Source organism: Malaya genurostris, chromosome 2 (genome assembly GCF_030247185.1).
Source record: "Malaya genurostris strain Urasoe2022 chromosome 2, Malgen_1.1, whole genome shotgun sequence".
Lineage (NCBI taxonomy): Eukaryota > Metazoa > Arthropoda > Insecta > Diptera > Culicidae > Malaya > Malaya genurostris.
In genome coordinates this window covers 221,487,258-221,509,917 of record NC_080571.1, presented here as the reverse complement: position 1 = coordinate 221,509,917, position 22,660 = coordinate 221,487,258, and the positions used below count along the sequence as shown (strand labels likewise).

At 36.0% G+C, this 22,660-nt stretch overlaps 1 protein-coding gene across 9 annotated transcripts in view; it reads right to left on the bottom strand.

Moving 5' to 3' along the window:
- LOC131427694 (protein rolling stone) overlaps positions 1-22,660 on the bottom strand; it is a 233,170-nt gene that overhangs the window by 27,117 nt on the left and 183,393 nt on the right. The window contains exon 7 of one of the 9 annotated variants that reach the window (XM_058591129.1): positions 1,316-1,467. The exons of the other annotated variants lie outside the window; for them this stretch is intronic. Within the exon in view, the coding sequence (XP_058447112.1) occupies positions 1,443-1,467 (25 nt within the window). The 3' untranslated portion in view covers positions 1,316-1,442. Of the gene's footprint in view, positions 1-1,315; positions 1,468-22,660 lie in introns of those variants that run through there. 9 annotated transcript variants of the gene reach the window in all.

The following is a 22,660-nucleotide window of genomic DNA, read 5'->3' as shown; positions in this document are numbered from 1 at the left end:
TCATTCAATTGTCTATAATTCTGACAACACTTCTTATACACCACCCGGTGGAAACTTGAATTTCAATATACAGCACTTGCTTGTATCATTGTCATTCAATCATGAGCTGGCTCGGAATTTACTCTCAAAGTGAATACGCAGTTGTCTGGTCCCGTCCTAGGCCGTGGACTGCATGTCGGATTCTGTGCATATCCGACCTGCTCCGTGCACTATCCAATGACTTCGATTGCCAAGTACTGCTAAATACAAATATTCGCATTCGAGCTGTTTGGGAAAACATCCTTCTCAGATTGCATCCGTGGAATAATTGGATTGCAGTACAGTGCGTCATTGGATTGCGGAGTGAATCGCTAATAGTGCATATATAGGATGTTCGTCGAGATCGTATATACCTCATACAAAATTATTATGTCCATTGTATGTCTGCCGAATATTTGGTTTTAGTAAACAGGTACATGAATGCCGTTATGTCGTGAAAGCGGTTATGTCGTAGAAGAGAATTCACCCGTAGTTTAAGCCATTCAATTATCCTGAATCGGCTGAGAAGTCTACTGTCGAAACAGAATGTCCGAGCACACGTCAATCTATATTTTTTCACATGGAACCAGACACGCGTCCGTAATTTTGCATCACAATTACGTTCGGTCACATATTGCGGCTCCAGTCAACAACTACTTGAATAATGATGAATGGGAAATTTTTCCTCTCCCGTGTTATAGCCTAGATTTGGTGTCATCCAGTTATTAATTGTTGCGTATGGTGCTGAGAGTTCTTACGGGAAAATTTTTTGTTTTCAGGAATTGTTTCGATTCGGTATTGACTTCAGCTGATGGCTATGGTTCAAGGGATTAGTATTTTTAGAAATTGCACAGTGCTTATGAGATCATTTCACCACTAGAAGTATTAATACAAGTATTTTTAGGTTTTGCGTCTCCTTGGCGTAACATTTAACTCCTTATATGGAGACGGTAACTTTTTTGTGGAGGGAGCGTTTTTTTTTGCTCAACCGATCCGGTATTTCCAGAACTGAAAACTAAAGAAATAAAAAAAATCGAATCATTCAACTATCAGATAATATGAATAACAATCTGAGACAGTATTAGGCCTAATTGAGGGTCCAGTATAACCAAAAGCCATAAACTAACATGACCTACAAACTGGAAGAGTTTTGAGCCTAACTTAGAAGTTTGTTCACGATTTTTTATGATGGTTTTAAATTTTGAAAACCCCACATTGTAATGTTACAACCGGAGATCGGATTTGGATATTTTATGGGACTATCAGTTCTGTTAATTTAAATTTGATTTTATGAAGATATGATATGAGTTTATTTGTTCAACCTGCAGACTAGAGAAATTTATGAGCAAATTTTACGAATTCGCTGTTCATCACATGGTTACTTATGAAAAACTCTTGAAATTGGCATTTTTACTCTAAGCACCCTATCTCCAGAACCAGAAGTTGAATCTGAAAAAATTGATAACAAATAAGGGCATCTGAAGTACTCTCAGTTGAATGGTAAAAATCGGTTCTGCTATCTTCGAGCAAAATGACTAACATTTTTTTCATACCCTGTAATTTCGAAAGTCCGGAAGACAGGGCCAAATGAAATTCCTAAAATTTGAATGGGATCTTAAATTTAAATTTTGGTTTGTTAAAACTGGATCAGCCGTCTCCGAGAAAATTGAGCGACAATGTTTGTCACACACATATGAACACACAGACATTAACTCAGGTCGTCGAGCTGAATATCACATTCGGCCCTCGTTGTTTGAAAAAACGATTTTCACAGTGACTGCATAGCCTTTCTACAAGAGAAAGGTAAACAATTATTCATTTCTGTAAAAGCACTTAGGTCATATTACAAATTTCGCGATAAATCGTATTCGCAGTCTCTCAGATTTGAATGAAACTTTCCGGATATGTAGAATTCGTCCCAAAATCTAGTCCCAATTGATCTAGACTTTCTTTTGAAAAGGGCCAATTTTTTTAAACGATTTTTTTTTCAGATTTAATTTCGATTTATTGGAAAAAATCCTTATCGTATCCTACACTGAGAAAAATGACTTAAATCGATTTACAAAAAAACAGGGGTGTTGTTTTCGTGCAAAAAGCATATATTTAATGCTTCGAACAGTTCAAATTGAACTGCCATGATCCGAAGGCGAACGTGAACGAAGAATGAACATAAATAAATTGAAATTGAATATGTGCTTTTCGCACGAACTAACAAACCCCTAAATGTTCAAATTCTGCGACGGCCAGTAACTAGTCGTCACTCCTTTACGCCTGAGACTTCAGAAATAATATTGCACGTCTGTGCTATGTTATTAAAGTTTTGCATAAATAGTGTAAGCTTTGCGTCTGCTTAGCAGTTTAGATTGAACTACACTGAAGTCTTTTTTATGCGAATTTACGTACCGCATAAAAAAATCGCATAACTTTGAAAATTCGCATAAAAAATCGCATAACTCTGAAACTTCGCATAAAGAAAAACCGCACAACTCGGAAAATTCGCATAAAAAAGTCGCATGAAAAAACCGACCGCATAAAGACCTCAGTGTACTAGGCGGAGATGGCAGTTCAATTTGAACTGCTTCAAGCACTGTTGAGTCGTTTTTGTTAAAATTTTGTTCCAATATTATGTTCCTTATCAACCGTTCATGCATTGCAAAATTGGCACTTTCATGGAAAACAAATTTTTCTAACAAAACATTTTCTTGCCAGAGCTGATTTTTTTTCTCAGTGTCTTTTTATCGAAAACTAAACTAATCACAGAATATTATATTGGTAGTTTGCTGATATTTGCAAAAAAGTACCAGTAATGGAGAACAAAAAGTTTTAGCTAGAAACACATTTTTTCCTAAAAATGTCCGTGTTACAATACAAGGATGAATGGAAGGGAACATAATAACCTACCTTAGACAAAATTTCAATAAAATAAATTCGTAAATTGTGTTTATTTTTTTGAAAATCGACTTCAATTTATGTAAATCGATTATTTTCAGTGTAGAAATTGAATAGACGAATAGACTGTTTTTTTTAAAGGGTTAGATTTATTTTTTAAAACTTTCTTTACAAATAACTATAGTAGAAAAATGACAATTCCTGTTAGTCTTATTTTCGAAAAAAATACTGCAAATACTTCTAATCGAATACTTCACTGCAGTCAAATTGCAAAAAAACACCATTCTCATTTATCCAGCGTCTTTATCGAAAACTACACTAAACCGAAAGTAATAATCAGTGTTGGAAAATTCATGATCAGAAAAAGTTCATTTCACTATCACTCGTTAAAAAATCAGTTCAAGAGATTTTCTAAATAAAACCAGTGGCTGAAAAAATCACTTCCGATATTTTCATTTATGAAACAAGCATCCACAAAACTCTGAACCTCGAAGCTCACAAGTTATTTTTGTGTCAGCGAAACTAGATGACGAATTTTCACCCACCGCAATATCGCTAAAGAGATAATCGAAGGGAGAAGAGTCGCCGATGATATTTCGATGCTGAATTTCCACTACGCCTCAGCTCGACACCGAAGGGATTCGTACAAGATTTTTGCATCAATGAAAAAATCTCTACTTAAAAAATTCGCAACTGAGAAATAATAACTTCGATATTTTCGATGCATCTAAAGACTGTCCCAGAAAGTATGGACGCACTTCGATTTCGCTGTAAATAATTCACAAGTGTTAGATATTCAAATTTTATTCGATATACTGATAATATTAGACTACAACAACAGAATATTATTCTCAACATTTGCTACTTATCCATTGTAGACTAGTTGGCGCACCTTCTTGCGAACGTTCCTCATTGAATTCCGTACAGACTTCTTGGCGACAAGTTTTGACACTTTTTTCCAATCTTTTTCGAACTGTTGAATGGTTTCGGCTGCCGAGACATGTTTCCTAAGATGTGCCTTCGTTAATGCCCAAAATTCCTCAATTGGTCGAAGTTGTGGGCAATTTGGTGGATTCATGTCTTTTGGGACGAAAGTGACATTGATGGTAGTATACCATTCTACCGTTGATTTCGAGTAGTGGCAAGAAGTAAGATCTGGCCAGAAGACAACAGGATCCTTGTGGCTTCGATTCATGGGTAGAAGTCGTTTTTGTAAACATTCCTTGATGTATATTTCGCTGTTCATTGAAGCAGTGGTGATGAAGGGTTTCGAAATTTTACCGCAGCTACAAATTGCTTGCCAGACCATAGCTTTCTTACCAAATTTTTCGACTTCAATCGATGTCTCGGACTGGTTTAACACTTGCCCTTCTCGCACCGTGTAATATTGTGGTCCCGGCAAGGATTTGTAATCGAGTTTCACGTAGGTTTCGTCGTCCATGATTATGCAGTTAAAATTTCCAGCAAGAATCGTATTGTACAGCTTTCGAACCCTCGGCCTGATCGATGATTCTTGTTTCGGACTACGTTTTGGTTGTTTCTGCTTCTTATAGGTTCGAAGATTCAAACGATCTTTAGCACGAAGAACATTTGGCTTCGATGTGCCCACTTTTTTGACCACACCCCGAACTGAAACCTCCTTCTTTTGCTCGAACGCCTTCAGTATACGTTTATCCAACTGAGGGTTAGCAGGACCTTTTTTTCGACCCGTTTTCGGTTTATCCTCGCCGAACTTCCTGATTGCATTTCGCACGGCTTTTTCACTTACTCCTTCCATTTTTGCTGTCTTTCTCAGTGACAGTCCGCGTTCTGTGCACCATTTGTACACACATTTTCGACGTTGTTCTGCTGAAAGTCCACGCATTTCGAAACAAACTAATGAAAACGAATAAACAACTGCACAAGTTGTTAGAGAAGAGTGTAAACAACAGGACGCAGCCATAAAAATTGACTGATTCTGACCATTGCGAAATGGCAGCGGTTTTTGGTTGCGTCCATACTTTTTGAGACAGTCTTTAGGGTGGTCAATATGAACAATTATATTTTTTCTGCATTCCAAAGCGTGATTATAGCGACGAAAGGTTGCCTTAATTTCAGCTGGCTGATTACACTGCACTATTTAGATTAAACCCAATAAAACGCTATTTAACATGAGCTCGATTTATAGAAGTAACAGGAGCGCAGCATTGTCAGCAAGTCTCGGACACACAGTAGGCGCAGTGTATGAATGGCGCGTTTGAAGTGGCGTAGGGATAGTCTGCGCTACTGTTACTTTTACGTACGTTCTTCAAGTTGAATTGGATAATATTTTGTAATCTAATCATGATTTGTGACTATTTTTATTAATGTTTTTATTATCATTTTTACTATAATAACTCACAACACCTGCTGCTTTTATTAATTATAACAAATTCGGTAGTGCCGAATAATTTCCAATACATCACATTATTGATTCACTTATCAACCACGCTACACGCACTGAACATTTTCAGAAAGTTTCAGTTTTTATTCATCAGTGAATTTATTTATCATGTATTCTGTAAAGGGTTAAGATACAACGGCTATGACAATTCAGATTCATACCAGATATATTCAATGTGCGAACTTTTCTCCTAAATATCATTGAGCAGAATATTCGCTAGTTAACTTTTCACAACTAATTATTTGCATGTAAAATCAGTTTCAGTGAGAATCGCCTTATCAAAAAATCAGTACAGTTTCAAGCAGTGGGTTTTCTGATCGATGATATTTTTGTCTAAATATGACTTGTGAAAAATTCTAGTCGCGATGATCGAAATTTTGATATTTTCCCAGCACTGGTCATAATCTGTGTGTGTGTGGTTAACTTATCCCAAGTCACACTGTCTGGTAGCGGTTTACAAACAAGATTTTTTCATGTTTATATATGCAAATAACTTCAGTCCAGGACTCAGGGAAGTGTTGACTCAATCGAATTTCGATAACCCATTTCATATGCAGAGCAAATCATGTTTCGAGGTCACCGTTGCATCGACTAGCCCCGCCTCAACGAAATGTTTGCATCATATGGATTCCAACACTACAAAAATACTTTCGATCCCTTGCAATTGGCAAGCCATCGACGCGTATTCAGTTTATGTTCTTCAGTTTTGTATGAATAATTAATATTTTATAATCTTACCAATACTCGAAACCCTTCAAACCTAAACTAAACTGAAAGTCATAATCATACAAGATTCCAATGCAACTCAATTCGTGAGAAAATTTTCCCGGATATCCTATTGCTAGTTGCCCTATATTTGGATATGCGTATGTGAATCGCTTGCGGGCAGCTTTTCTGTACATTCAGGCAAAAGGTCCGGAATTATCGTATTTTGAGGAAGATGAAAATATTGTTAAACCGAAGACTTTCGTTGAGAAGTGTATGAAATAGAGACAAAACATGAAAGTGGAGAAACAAAAGTGAAGTCCAGTGAAAACGACAAAGCGATAGCGCAGATGTTTAGCATCTGCCTGAAGCCAAAGTTATACTTGCCAGGAAGAGAATTCGTGTCAGTTTAAACAAGATCAAGCAATGTTTATAATAAGTCAAGCTGCAATACCATTCTATAAGTTTGTATCTTCCGCTCAGCGCAATACCTTTGTAAAATATTGGTCGAACACGATTTTATCTGAGGAAACGACTTTTTGGACTCGAGTGAAGCGTGCCTGATTGCGAAACAGTACCGACTTCGTTCTGCGCTCTGTGAAACATTTGATAAAAGTGAATGTTTGGCGATGCATCTAAAAGCGGCAGTATTTTTACCTGAAGTTATTCCCGCAGGATTTGAAAGCGACAAGAAAAGTTTAAAATTTCTAAACAAATCTTTATGAAACAGACTGAGAATATATTTATACCTGATATTGAGTCCACCGAGTCTGGTCTTCATAATCTTCCAACCTTACACTGAACACTGTTGAAAATATCTGGGACATCATGAATACTAAATCTACCCTACAGTCTGTTTACAATCTCTAAAGATATAACATTCTCTTCCAGCCAACAACGCTGAAAACTTAGTCAAAAGCATGACTCGAAGGTGGTGACAGCACTGTTTACCAATTGATCACGCCAAAGTTTCTTTAATGTATTACACCGTAAAAAATATATGAAATAAATATTTTCAGTGCTCTTTTTCTGTGAATAGAAGTCAATAATTAATGACTCACATTTCAGGATAATGACACATTGCTATATTTTGTTGGGCTCTGAATAAAGGTCAACCCGCATTAGGCCGATCCGATCGATCCTACTCCGACTTTTTTTCTGCTTCGTCTGTAGCTGAACTGCACATGCAGACCTTGTAGTGATACTTTCATCAGAATATCGACCAGTAATTTAAAGAAAATATTTGTGCAATGTGAGGCAACCGGAAAATTTTCTTTTAAATTAAAAACAAAGTGGCCTTCCTAGCTTCGTTTACGGATTGTAAGAACTCTTCTATCAGACTGTGTTGATTTTTTCCACTTAATAAAAAAGCAAACACTCCGTTCAGGTTTTCGATAAATTGAATCGAGAAAGGAAAATAAAACAGCGGCGAGATTCGAGCTCTGCCGGATTTTGTTCTTTCATTACATTTTCTCTTGTGGAATGCCTTCTTCTTATCCAAGCATTAGGTCTCGGTGTTTATGTGGCTGGTTGGGAGAATTGATTGTTTAAATGCTGGCGTCCCACGAGACTTCTGAGATTTTAGCCGGGTTTGAAATAAAAAATAGAACTTGATAGACTGAAAGCGCAAAAGATTATTTCGTTTTCCAAATGATATCCTTAACGAGACAATAGGAAAGGAAATAATTTAACATTTTACGAGCTATACACAAATGCAGCTCATATTATTCGACCTTGTATCTGAGGGAAACATTTTATGCCAGAAGGAAATTCGGAGCATGACCTTCGAACCAAAGTCCTGATTCAATCACTCGCTTTAGTGTTGGAAGCAGTCCAACGGAATGTTACAATGCTTCAATTCAATTCTGTGGCAAGCTTGAATTTGCCTATAAACGACTCAACATAACCAATGTGTATCTATCTATTTATCTATCTATCCTTGGTTCATCCCAAGAATAATTTGCTTCAATTTTGGGCACCACATTGGACCCCGCTGCTGGCTAGAGCGAACAACTGTCTGAGTTTCGGAACAATAATGGAAGTTGTGCGGTAATATTTTTTGTTGGTTTCGTTGGACACAACAATCTTGGAATTTGTATATTAAATTGCTCCTGTATTAGCCCGGGGCGGAGCATAATACGGCCGTATCCGAGTGGTTTCCGGCCTTACGATACGGGGCAGTATTTGTAGTACATGTTTTGGTTTTAGCACTGATCCACTAGTGCTTTGATTGAGCTAGAGGAAGGCTTCTAAGTGTTGATACTTCATGAAGTTGATAGTGTAGAAACAGATACCAGTCATATTATCAATACACGTTTTATCGTTGAGCTTGGAGAAGTGGCTTTCGAGGCTTGGATACAAATCTCAACACGTGATATCCTATCTTCTGTTGGTGTATTGCCCACGATAATTATTTGGAGTCCTTTTAGATTTTATCCATCAGAATACAAACGTTCAATTTGTATATTGATTTTATCCAAGTATGTTAGAACGTGCTTGAATTGATTGGAACAATTACAACAACTTTGGCATCAGATCACTTCTGTGATATAATGAGCATATTGAAAACCTCTGGTCGTTTCTTCAATTACAGCTTTATCAACGTACATTACCGACATAAATCGAGGCCCGATAAAGATAACATGGGTGTAAAAAGATTAGGTTCGTCACGTGTAGTATTATATCTTCCGAAACGGAAATGCTCGTCATAACTCTCCCGAACTTGATCAAATACGTCATAGTAAATATCGAATTTGCCTACGTTTCCAAAATTCGATGAGCCTATCTTGAGGAAATTGAGCATGCAGAAAAATTTACGGTTAGTCACTTGTACTTTTATATCTCCGGAACCGAAAGATTCCGCTATTCGATCTTCAATTTCGAGTAATAATCCAGTAAACGCTTTCAAACAAGACTAGTATTGTTTAAATCGGTTCGGCCATCTCTGAGAAATTCGATCGGGCAAAAAGTGTGATTTGTCGGTTACGTTACTCATAGCACTAACATATCTCCGGAATCGGATGTGATAGCATATCATTTACTTGAACTTTTAGATTCTAAAGACTGTACGTTGTACGCGATTGAGATATGATTAGCTTATGATGAATATAAAATTCGAAATGCAAACATAATACGGATAGCTCCTTTATCAATTATTGCACTACCGATTTTCAATGAACAAAATAGAGTAAACTGGTATTGATTTGTTGGTCCTTAAAAGAATTGATAAATTAAACCTATTTGATACTTGACAGAAAATAATTGCTTTTCGTGTGAAAGCAAATAGTCAAAAAAAAAAAACAGTTCGTGCTCGCATCTCACCCAACACAGTCGAAAATCGTTTGCGGTCGAAGCAAAAGAAACAAAGACAATACAGTGCAGTGAACAATAGAGTGTACGGAATGGTCAAATACGGTTTAACAAAGCGTGAAATTTGGCCTGCAAGACCGAACTCAATTTGTATAGATTTCAAGTGTTGCAAAGTTAGACCAGCAGCAAATGAAATTGAAATCTTACTTAAAGAACGAATGCATCTAGACACTAATAATGTAAGTGAGATTCAATTTAACAAGGCGTCTAACTGTGTGTACATTATGTTGAAATGTGAAAGCGATGCAATTGCATTCGTTTCGGTTAACAACGAGGTGCACAGCGTTGAGTGTGACAACAGTTAATACAAAATCACTGTGCACATGGTGGACAATGCCATAGAAGTACGCGTACATGACCTTCCCCCGATCAGTCCGTTCGGGAAATCATGTCGCAGTACGGTGAAGTTCTTTCCATCGAAAGAGAAGTATGGCGGAATTTTTTCCCCGGCATCCGGAATGGCGAGCGAGTGGTACGTATGCAACTACGTAAGGCAATTCCATCTTACATCATTTGTGGTCAAGGTGGGACACATCCGTGTAAAACGCTGATTACCTATGAAAATCAGCTGGTTACATGTCAGTTTTGTGAACAACCTGCACACAACGGTAAACCTTGCACTAAAACTGCGAAAAGAACATCTTCAACCAAAGACAAGGTCAACCGTTCAACAACGAAAACTAGTGAGGCTAGTACTCCTGTTTTACCATCAAACCAACCAACAACTGCAACCAATGTACAACAAGGCGCTTCTACAGCAACTAGCAGCGAGCTCAAGACTGCGAACAACAAGGAAAACAAAAAGAAGACGGAAATCAACAACAAAACCACCGATTCGGCAATGGAGGACGAGACGAGCCACGAACAAAGTGCCCCTCAACCCTCGCCGGAGGGAAATGGGAGCTCTTCTCCTCCTAGAAAAAGAGTGACGACGAGATCCACTTCAAAAAATTCTTTATTTAAAAATTCGGCTAATTCGGCCACGTAAAGCTTGTACGCAAATAGGCCTGAATAAAAATATTTTTTAAATAAAAAAAATAGTCAGAAAAGTTTACTCGCAAGTTTGATTAATTGTTTTACTAACGATTTTCTTATTCCAGTATATGAAAACCTTTAGAATATCAATATTGGTCACTCCATGGAATCAAACACAAAGCGAAAAAGACATCACAATAACACCATCTAATTTCATATTGTTTAATAGTTTGCGTTATGTTACTATATAGTTACTATAGTTAGCATGATGCCCACTCAGACGGCATTCTTTATTTGAAATGATGTTTTTTTTCTGATGAAATAAAATAACCCCTATAAACAATACCCCAAGTAACCGCAACGCATTATATACCTACAGTAATTCCACCTTATATAAATTCAGTGCAATTCTTTATAAATGCATTAAAACATTAAAAACTTGTTTAATGTAAATATAAAGTCGAAATGGGCATTTATGCGAATAATAAAAGATTAACATATATGTGTATAACACGTTAATTGCATTCATAATGCTGAAATACAGTATATAATTCTTCTGTATCGATTTAATCATTGCCCAAATAACAATCAAACCTTTTATATACACTGCGAATGCACGCAAGACAGATTTGTTATATAAAATATGTGGTGCGAATTTAAAAAAAAATTGACGGCACATATTTTTCTATCCATTACACATGTAACTTTGTACATTTTTTCAGTATACACTCATTTTCTGGAGTTGATCCTTGGATGACAGTAATATGCAATTGTAGTCCGGTAGCCCATACACTCTACTCTGTAAATAAACCTGTACATATTCTGCATGTCTACGCTGAATGTAAGTGAATGCCGGCAATCCATTTTAGTTCTGTATTACCGACAACCAAGGATGGCTTTTATCATATCAAAGAACGCTCACTAGCAACTCTTCACACGATTCAATCAGTGCCATCAAAGAGAGACGGATATCATCGCAGCAACAAAAGATCGTCATGAATAGAATAGACACGAGTGCGAGAGCGAATTTCTCTCGATGACCTGTCTGAGAATCAAAGGTTAGCTCGCTGCTGTGGGGATTCTCTCTGAAGCAATAAACGGTCGCTTAATCTCGTTTCGCGATCCGATTCTGTATGGGCAGTGGCTATATGTGATAGAATCATTTTACTATTGCCGCTTATTCTAACTATGTGCATATAACCTTTGTATAAGTTGTGTCTAGGAAAATGTATGTGAATGCTCCACACAAGAGGTTTGAAATATTGCAACCTAGTATGAGAATCATCAAGTCGAATCATCGATTCGATTTTCTTCGATAATTGTCAACTTGCGATTCTCTCTTGGTAAATCTCACACAGCGCCAATCATTATCAGACTGTAATTTTTTTAATGGCCGTGGAATACGAATAAATGACGAAAAATTCTCTTGCGGTTCATGCATTGAGAAACTCGAGTTCTTGTAACATCTTTTACCGGATTGAAAAATGTTGTATACAATATTGATAAATATCGTGCAGCTTCTGTCAAATTTCCGGCAATCTCCAACACTGCCGACAACTATTGTATTTGTAAACAAAGTTAAATTTAGACTAGCTATAAATTAAAGAATTTTACTACTTTTTCCACCACTTATGCATTGATTTAATGTAGCAATTCAATTTCTGTGCACTGTTATCGATAATGTTTGATTGCAATAAAATATAGCATTAAATGCCAATATATAGCATGACAAAAAGCTGTTGTTGCTTCAATATACTTTGAATGCAAATTTAATGCACGCTGCTTTAAAGCATGTTGAATTAATGTGGTTCTACATTAACGATGTTATACTAAAGTTGTAAATGTGCAATGATATAATGCATATGGTTCCTTGGGAGGACAATCAAAATAACAAACCGTTCAAAGTTTTGTACAGAATAGGAATTAAACTTATCGTCTTCACATTCAACTCTTTTGAAAATAATACGATCTGATATTGTGTATTTATGATAATCGGAAATCATCATTTTCATAGACCTGAGTAGAAGTGGATTGATTACTAGAATCAAAAAATTGTAATACTTTCTCTGGAAATGTTGTCATAATTAACATTTAGAGATTCACATGGATTGAAAATAAATTTCAGGTAATCTTATATCAAAAGAGATTTTTGATTTGGCAATGCATCTATGCATTATAAATAAATGATTGTAGTTTAAGCCGTATTTACAGGTTTTTTCCGTACAGTGCATATGGAGAAATGTTTTATATATTTGGGGTTGTTCGATTCAGTGCACTGATTGGAAGTATGTATGTCATATGTGTATACAAAAATTTGTATTGTTTTAGTAACCTCTTTTGCTACCGCAATGTTACGCTACTTATACCATCGTATCTTCGGAACCAGAAGTCACAGCCATTTGATCTTCGAACTTGATCAATGGCTTAATAGTAGCTTTCAAACGAGATTGAGTTTTTTTTCAAATCGGTTCAGCCATCTTCGATATAATCAAGCGCGAAAAGAATTCATTGAAAGCACACACATGTCGAACTGAGTCGAATGGCATATAACACTATGAGTCCCTGAGACTCCGTTCGAAAGTCGGGGTTTTCAGCAATTCTATTACCTTTCTATTGGTAAAAATGCATCTTTTCTTTTTGTGTATATTTTTTTTTATTGCATGTAAGGGTAAGATTGTATGAAATTTTGGGTATAACTAGTTAAGAGTATAATGTTTACATGTGCATAATTTTGTCAGAATCAGGTTATCAAGATGGTTTCTAAGCAAGAAGCGTTTCGACATTAAGTTATGGGTGCTGTCGTGGAAAATTCCGGCCAGTCCAAACGGGCAGATCCCGAAACAGTTAGGAATCGACAATTCATCCGTGTCTCGGGTGGTAAAATCGTTCCAACAGTTCCAGACGACCCTGTGGCGAGCTGACAGCGGGAAAAGGGGAAGAAATGTAGCGCCGAGTTCGCAAGTAAGGTAAGGGATTACTTCAAGCGTTATCCGTGTTTCAAGCGTCTGACTCGGGACGTAACCAGGTCATAATCTGGGCGATTATGAAAGGCAAGCTAAGGAAAATGGAAGAAAGAAACAGTGGAAGAAAGTGTATAGGATAGATGGCGCAAGTGTTGCACAGGATTGGACAGGATGCGTTAAGCCCAAGGTGCGGACATTTAGCCTAGGAGAATATGTTGAATAAACCAACTTTGCAAAACCATAGCCAATAGGTGTTTATTTATTTAATGAGAGGTTAAACAACATGTGACTTGAAATGACTTTGCGCCGTTTCGAATGCAGTATTCAGAAATAATAATAGTTTAAAAACAGTGGAATTGAAAATGGACTGTTTGGTTTTCGCTTCGCATCAAATCATCGTTGGAGGGCATTGAGCACTTCCCAATCGCTGCTTTATCCAGCTCTCGCCTGAATTATTTCAACTAGTACATGCGGATGTTAAATGACAGTCGCATTCGGAACGCAAATAATCAATGCCAACGTATGAGAACATATGTTCGTACCCGAAATGGTCCAATTGTTTTCATTTGCTATCACAGCTTCCATTGCGGCTAACAGCAGTGCCATGGGGAGGGTGAGGCGAGTGAGGTGATCGCCTTGAGCACCAATACCCAGGGGGCGCCAAAACATGATGGAATTGATAAAGAGTTGTTGAACGATTAGTTTATTAAAAAAATTCTGACAAATTATTCTGGAAAATTATTTGAATTAGATTAAGTTTAATATTAGTGTTTCATAATAATTTATTTACATGAGAGCAACTCTATATCCATTTCGAAAACAGAACCGTAATTCAGCGACGACCGTAACAATTATCTTTCATGACGGTTCTCTGTTGAATTGTCGTGCTTCTGCTGGTGTCTACTGTCGAGAAGTGAGACTAGACAGTCTCATTCACTTGGTAGATACTGTACTGTGTTCCAAGAAGAAATCTACTCGATTCTGTGTGGAATACAATCGGCACTTCAGCCGAGAATCTTGAGTAAGCGAATTTATTTTTGTTCCGACTGTCAGGCAGCTTTGAAGGTATTCAGTTCGAATGATCTTGTAATCGCATGTCGAACTCGAATCGAAGATCTCTGCATATCAAAATACTGTTTATTTCTGATGAATACTCAGTAATTCTGGTATTACTGGAAATAAATGGACTGGCGAAGCTTTCAAACTTGCGTTCAGACAAAAGTATTTTACCAGATTTGAATGTGACTTACCAGACTTGTCAAAATGTCAACTACACTTTTTCAAGCAACATTGCACAATTTTTTTCTGCTGAGTCCTCATAGTTTTGGCTGCCTCGTGAATTTTTAGGTCAGTGTGTGCTGTTTTCGTCAGTTTTAGAAAACAATAATATAAAATTCAAAACTTCAAAAAAGTTGTGCAAGATTTATCTGTATGAAATAAACGCAAAATTTGCAGATATGAGAATATCATCATAAAAAATGCATTACATACGCAATGAAAACAGAAATCAATCAGATAATTTGTATTCGGTTTTCATCTCGCGAAAAAAATGAGCAGACTCGACATCACTTTTCAATGATATTCTTCAAAAAGTTCATCAAAGTTACGGCTTGAGCAACTTGTTTTTCCAACACTAGCACATGGGCTTACCAAAATATCATGACTATACTGTATTGTTGTTTAATTCAACTAGAAGATTTATACTGATGAAAAAAAAAACAAAACGTTGAGCATTTCTTTCCGAAATATTAACATGTTAATGTTTCCTGCTATTTAGAAAATATAAGTCACTACGTTGCGTGAATCATTTTTGTTCAACTCACGGTTACCATCGATGCCATATTGGAAAATATTCAAGAAAAATTCATTTCGAAATTTTTCAGGCTCAATAAAACATTAGTTTGATCAAATTCGTCTAAAAATTTCAAGAATGTTTGAATATACTTATTTTAAATACCGTTTTGATGATTCTCATTAAACTAATAGATTGTTATTTTCACAGAAATTGATATACAATCATCAAAACACGTTAATTCAAGGCGTTTGAAAATATCGAGCGTACGAATACATGTTTCACCATAAAATTGCAGTTCGTTGTCAATTTTCAATTTTTAAAAACACAAAAGATCAATTCGAAAATTTGTAGCATTATCATTTTTCATGTGCAGATTATTTGACAAGATCCATGTTTGTGTTAAGAGCAGTTGTATTGAAAATCGAATGTGAAACTTATTCATTAGAAATTAAGTTTGTTATGTTTTTGTAAACGTCATTCCATTTAATGTTTACATTACGTGGTAGTTTCCACGAGTTTCACAATTGTTATTTCGCTGATTTTATTACTACCTTTATGATGGCATCGACGCATGAGTTTTTGTATCAGTTACATAATCGTTGGAAATAAATATTCGTAATGACGGAAGATCTTAAAGATATGTTGCACAGCACAGATATTTTGGGTTTTTTTCATAACACAACAGTTACTAGAACAGTAACATAAACCAACTTGATAAATCAGAAGAAAAATACAGCACAGCAACTTAACATGCTACTTGGGTTCTGATCAGCGTGTATTGAATCGTATTCGTGTGATTAATATAAATGCGATTACGGTACTTCATAGCATCTTATATGTAACTGTCCCGCATGGATGCATCTACGTGTCCGGGTTTTTGGTTCTCCATACATAGTTCAATCTGTGTATGGAGATTCATGGATATTCTATCGTTTCTCACCCAATATGACAAGGAGCTTAAGGCCACTCGCCTCTTCGGGCCAGAAAAACTTTCTGACCATATGTGCGGGTGTTGGGAAACTATCCCATTACGCCCATTGAGCCAATTAGATTTGATTCTTAATTCTGAAAACATGATGGAATCGTTGAAAATTTTTTATCCTGTTAGTTTACAGCCATTTAGAATACAGAACCAAAAAATTTTTAGAAAGCAAATAGGTTTTCTGTGTGTTTTTATGCGCCGTTAGAGAGACAATGATTTTGCATTCGAGGTGCTAGCGACCTCGATCATCAAGTGCAGGATGATTTGGAGTAGGGGTGCATCCCATTCGTACAATACGTACAAAGTCTTTCGTTCTGGTTATGCGTAACATAAACAGACGGTACCGTTAGCCTGTTCTGGGAAAATTCAAAATTCGGAAAGAATTTTTAGAAAGTACATTTCGCTTATATCACGGCGGAATGATATGAGGAATTCATTTGGCACTATTGATCCCCCTTTTTCCTGTTCCGAAAGGTCCGAAAGTAGTGAAGAAAAACTCCAAAAGTAGAACTCACTTCGATTTCTCAGTGACGCTTGAGCCGATTTTCACAAATCTTGGTTTACATTAAAACTCACATTGTTTCAAAAGCTACCGTGAAACTTCATCCGGATCCGAATTCCGGTTCCGCAGTTACAGGGCGATGAGTATCAAAGCTTTTAAACTGGCATATGGAATGACAATACAATACCGTGAAACATGGAAGAAGAAAACACAATACGGACGATGCGTGCTTCGTTCTATTTCGTACGCGCTATAAAGAAAACGAAACTGTTACGGTTGTCTGCTACTGGTGTTTGATTTTGGTAGAAAACGGTACTGCGGTTGATAAAAATCTTAGCTTTCAACCGAAAGAATAAAAGAATGTCAATGAATTGCAATTTATTTGACAAAATAAACATACAGTGGAATTTCAAACTTCGCGATGTAAATGCAATTTTCACAGCCGGTAGTACAGTAATATCGTGTCGGTGGTGTAGTGATGTCAATTATAACGATAATAATAATAATCCTACTACATGTTTTATGCTGCTGATTTATGCTGTTTGGCTTCACTTACTTACGCAGGTTCGATTAGTTTGTTAGACTTCGTTTAATTGGTTCAATCGAAATAGAGCATGAGATAGTAAGTGTAGGTTTAACTAAGTTCAAAACTGTTTCAATTTATAGCTGGTAAACTAACAAACATCGGCTATTCCGGTAATCTGTATCCGATTTCGAAAATATTGGAAATAATGATCATAAACTGCAAAAAGGATCTCACTCACTTTTCTTCTTCAAGATTCAAATCGATTTTCTTCTATTTTTATAGGTTCAAAGGGAAAGCTTCAGAGTTTCATACGAAATTCCTGAATTACTGTGGATACTACTTCCGGTTCCGGAACTACAGGGTAAACAAGATTTGTAGATTTCGTTAGATCAAATCCGAACAAACTTTCCTATTTCTATTCAACGGACAGTTGTTTTTGCGAATTCCACAGTAATATTTATGATGTTATGAGTAATATGAGAAACGCATCATTACACCACCAGGTGGATTAAAACAGGTTTCATTATCTGTAAATTCACGAGATAAATGAAATCGCATTTTCTTAAATTCAGAGAAATGCTGAAAGTCGTAAAAAAAATCTTATTATGGAATTTACCCGAATAAATTTAATGTTGTTCGTAAAGCAGGTTTTAAAACTTTCTTGACTATTGAAACCTTTTCGAAATAGATAAAATACTCACTACGGCACTGGCTACCAGATTGCAATTACCCACCTTTCACTACTATCATCGATCCGATTAAATTCGAGCGGCAACAAACAGATTCAATTAAATTCTCATTTGTTTCGACGAAGAAATGATGAAACACAACCAGGACCAAATCGTCCGGTCGGGTCAATTGATTTTGGCATGTTATTCGCTCTAATGAATGCGAATGGCATTGAAATAAACGAAGAAAAGCAAAGCGATACCGCATAGACGTGACATTGAAGCAATAGAAACACTCGGTGCAGTGAGCAATAGATGCCATCTTTCAGTGTACGGGATTTTCACGATCACTGAATATTTCAGTATCCTCTCTCGGTAATTGAACTGGACCTCGGGTGACATAATAATTTCCCTGATGCAATAATGGGTAGCTGTTTTGCATTACATGCGGATGCACAACGGAACCTTGAATGAATCAAAGTGAACAAATCAATAACAAGGACGATTGTTTCACATTAGACAGCACCTTTTTTTTGACTTGTCAAATCGTTTTGATTGTGATACTAATTATTTATTCTATGAGTGGAAAAATTTGATAATTTACGCAACATGCGGATTGATCATGATTACTTTATTTACATGTATTTGATTACTTTTGTCAAAAGCTGTTAACACTTTTCATCTTTGAAGATCCTGAAAATTCAACGTTTAAAGATCGTGAAAATTCAACTTTTCAATATACACTACATTCCGTTATATCAGAATAAGAATTCAGAACACGTGCACAATCGCATCATACAATGGGGATGAAAATTAATTGTGTTCGTGAATATATAGCAGGATGTATCGAAGCTACACTAAAATGCACCCCAACAGGTCCGCGAGCAACGGATCATACAGAGTGCCTGGTTCCCAAGAGTGCAAACCCTGTTGAATCTATAATAGAAATCTATTTACACCCTGTTACGAAAATTACATAGTATGAACGGGAAATTACAAACAAGTTTGAAAAAAACGACAACATGTTTATTATATCGACAACAACATTATTATATTGAATTTGAGGCAACGCAACGTATTCTAGTTTTACATGAATATGAGATGGTTTTTATTGTATTTCAATAACCGGCGACAATTGCATTCGGTGATCCAATTCAAAATTTTTAAACTATTTCGGTAATAAATTTTTCTTCGTGAGCATCAAGCGAAAAGAATTTTTTGCCTGGATATGCTGTCATATGTGGCATCAGTTTTTTTTACTTATCCCGATGAAAATTCTGGAAGTTACATATTTTGAAGAGATTGAAGTTATATTTTTTATTTGGCGTTTATTGGGTCGAAGGGAAAAACGTGGGTGGGTAATGTCAGAAACAGAACTGGATGACTCGAATACAAATAAAACTGGAACACTTCCTTCACACTACCAAATATCAGTTAGCTGATCGATTGTATGAAATGTGCAAGCTTTCCCCTTCTTCACTACCAGAATTTGAAACGACACACCTTCACTAAAGTAGTTACAATCAATATTGTGACACACAATCAAATATTACAAAATAATTTGTATAGCTCTTTAGATTCAAATAATGTTAGATCTCAAAAGAATCTTTTATGAATGCGTTCGTGTTAAAGAGTGACGAATTGAATTCGAATTCAGATGGAACGCATTCAAACCAATAGACAAAAAATCTATTTAGAAGTATGCAAAAATTTTCTTATAATCTATAATCTATCAGACTGTAAACCTTCACTAAACCGATTATTTTACTTCCGATTTGCGTATTTCAACAGATAAGTAATTGTAATTGTTCTTTAGATAACATTTGGAGCAAATTTGGGCTGATTTTGCATAACGCTCCCCATCGTTGTCCTCATTTTGTTGTATTTTGTATTGTATTTTTTCCTTTGGATGTTGCAATCGCTCTCGTTTGAAGGGAAACTGGCTCGGCGAAAGTCCCGCAGCAGAACTGCTTTCTGTTCGGCTTGGTTCAATACTAGCGCTATTTTGGTATAGGGTATTCTTTTTTGGTAACTTCGTTGGTAGCTTTTTCACAAATAGGCGATCCCAATGCAATGGCCACAAAATTAGCAACATAGCGAATTTTGATGTCGATTATTTCATTTCGGATTTGCTTATTTCAGTGAAAGAAACAATCGAAATGGTGTACTGGATTCATTTCTAGCATTCAGAAGAGCCAAATTGTGAAATTCTCTATGATATGAAACACTGTTCGGAGCATTTTGTTTGATCGCGAAGTAGTCAAACGCTAGCTTTATTCGCACTCGTTTGGTGCGAATTTTGCACTCGTTTGGTGCGAATTTCGCACTGCGCTAATAAAATAATTTCAGATTTGCACCAAATTGATGAATTTTATCTCCGATTCGCAAAGAGCCAATCTTTATAGTTCTTTAGATAACATTTGGAGCAAATTAGAAGGGCTGATTTTGAATAATGTTCCTCATCGTTGTTCACTTTTCGTTGTATTTCACTCCAATGCAAACAACCAGCAGCTGGATGACGCAATCGCTCTTGTTTTAAACGAAATGAGCTTTACGAACGTCCCGCAAATGATTCAATACTGAAATGAATTCTTGATACTGGAACTGAGCTTTGGACTTGAACCAACCGGAATGAGGCACTTGCTTTATTTCCTGTTCAGTTAACTGCGCAGGCTTGAATAAACAAAATATGTTACCCTTCAATACCTACCCATGTACGAGAAAGGCGTCATGAGTTTTCTTCTTTGATACTCGTTGATACCAAACATTTCAGAAAACTTAAATTTGATTTTTTTTACTATGTCATTTAACTTAAAATATTAAGTTGATGATCCTATTTACGATGTCATGTAGAAAAAATTATGTTGATATGTTAGATTCAACAATAAATATTCACGAGAAAAAACTTATCGCTCACTCAGAGTTTGCTTCAAAAATCCAATAAAATGAAAATTAAAATGAGTCTTCCTAGCTCCGTCAACGTGGAAGTAAAAGTGTTGAAATTTTGGGAACATTGTCTCCAGTTTCCATTGCCAACGATGGTGAAACGATATGAATTTCCTTATTTTCGTATGCTTACCCAGCTAAAGCCTTTATTATGAATTTTGTTGGTTGAACTTCTAACGATCAATAAGACACTGTGTTCAATCGTTTAGAGTATGCAACTTAGACCAATTCAATAGGTTTTATTGGAAAAAATCTGTATCTTTTAAATGGAGTCATTGAAATAATTTGAAATAGGAAAGCCCCGATAACAAAACAATTGAATCCGAGTTTAAACTATTTGCTGCTAACTCTTAAACCACTTCGATACAGATACATATACATTTAACTACCAACATTAACTCCACCATTCAATTACCAGCAATTTACACATGCACACTTAATATTGTTTTAACGAAAGATTTTAATATTAGATTTCAATTTTTTTTGTAACTGCAAAGCAACAATCTTCGTTATTCTTTGATTCCAGTTACTCGTCAACTACATCTAATTTGACACTTTATTTTTTCCAATTCGGATTCTAATGCGATTCATTCACACCTTGGGACAAATAGATAACATTGACATTGATATAGATTGGTGTTGCATAAGTAGAAGAACACCGGTTTGTTTTTCCCGAAAAAAACGCAATTGACAACGGAAAGTTTTTTTTTACATTTCGTCGGAAAGTTTTTCGTCAGTTTCGTTTAGTTGGAATTGGTTTCGTTCATAGATTCATATTGCCGTATTTTTTTGCTGGTTTAGTTAGATGCAAGTTTTGTCTTTTTTTAAACATTCTTCTAGTTGATTGCTTTTCCTTGGTATGTCATGTTAGTTGAATGCTGCCGAATAATTCAAGTCAAATCGAATATTCAGATCAGCGACATTTTTAGTTGTATGTTAGTTTGCAACACTCTTTGAAAAAAAACTTTCTGTTATTGAGGCCACTTCCACGTGTCGGCTCTTTGATATTCATAGGATCATAAGAACTTATTACCATTTAACATTTTGGATGGTTTAAAACAGTATATCATTGCTGTCATTAATACTCATATGTTTAACTGTATTTGATGCGAACTGTTTGGAGTTTTAATTTATTAACATTATTCTGCTAATATAACAAAGTTCAGGTACAAGATTTGATACTGTGTGTATTGTATGTATTTAACCAGGCTTTATCTCCCAAAAAAACCATTTGAATGCTTTAACCGCTTCTCTTGGCATGGTTCATTTATTTATTTATTTATCAGAAGCAGACAAAAGCCCTTTCAGAGCTAAAATTATCTAGTCTCTTTCTCCAATGGGCATGAAACCTCCTCTTTTTCTATATCAACTGATTATCAATATCCAAATGATATATGAAATTTATGACATAATAACAATTTAAACATTCAACATTACTATATCTATGGGTAAATTAACATTACTGAATAGATAAGAAATCGTGAAATAATCGTTTTATCGTATTTCGAGAGGGAGTTGAAAATCAAAGTCGTGAAAGCAACTGATTAATAAACGACACATGCTGGAAAAAGGTTCATTATATGCGTAGTTAGTTCTACCATGAGGAATTCGCAAAAAAAAAGAATGAGAACGAAGACTGCGACGATGGATATCGAAATTGACCAATTGTAGAAGAGCAGGGCAGTTAATAAATGGTTGTATCAAATCAGCGATGGCAACAACCTTGTAAATGTTTCAACGAATAGTTAATGGATCCAGCTCAATAAGCCGGCAGCGATCTTTGTAACTTGGAAGGTTTAATTGGTCTCTACATAGTATATTGTGCAGGGCGAACCTATTGAATATGCGTTGAACAGCTTCGATACGATCAATAGCAAATATTAATTTGATAATGGGATGA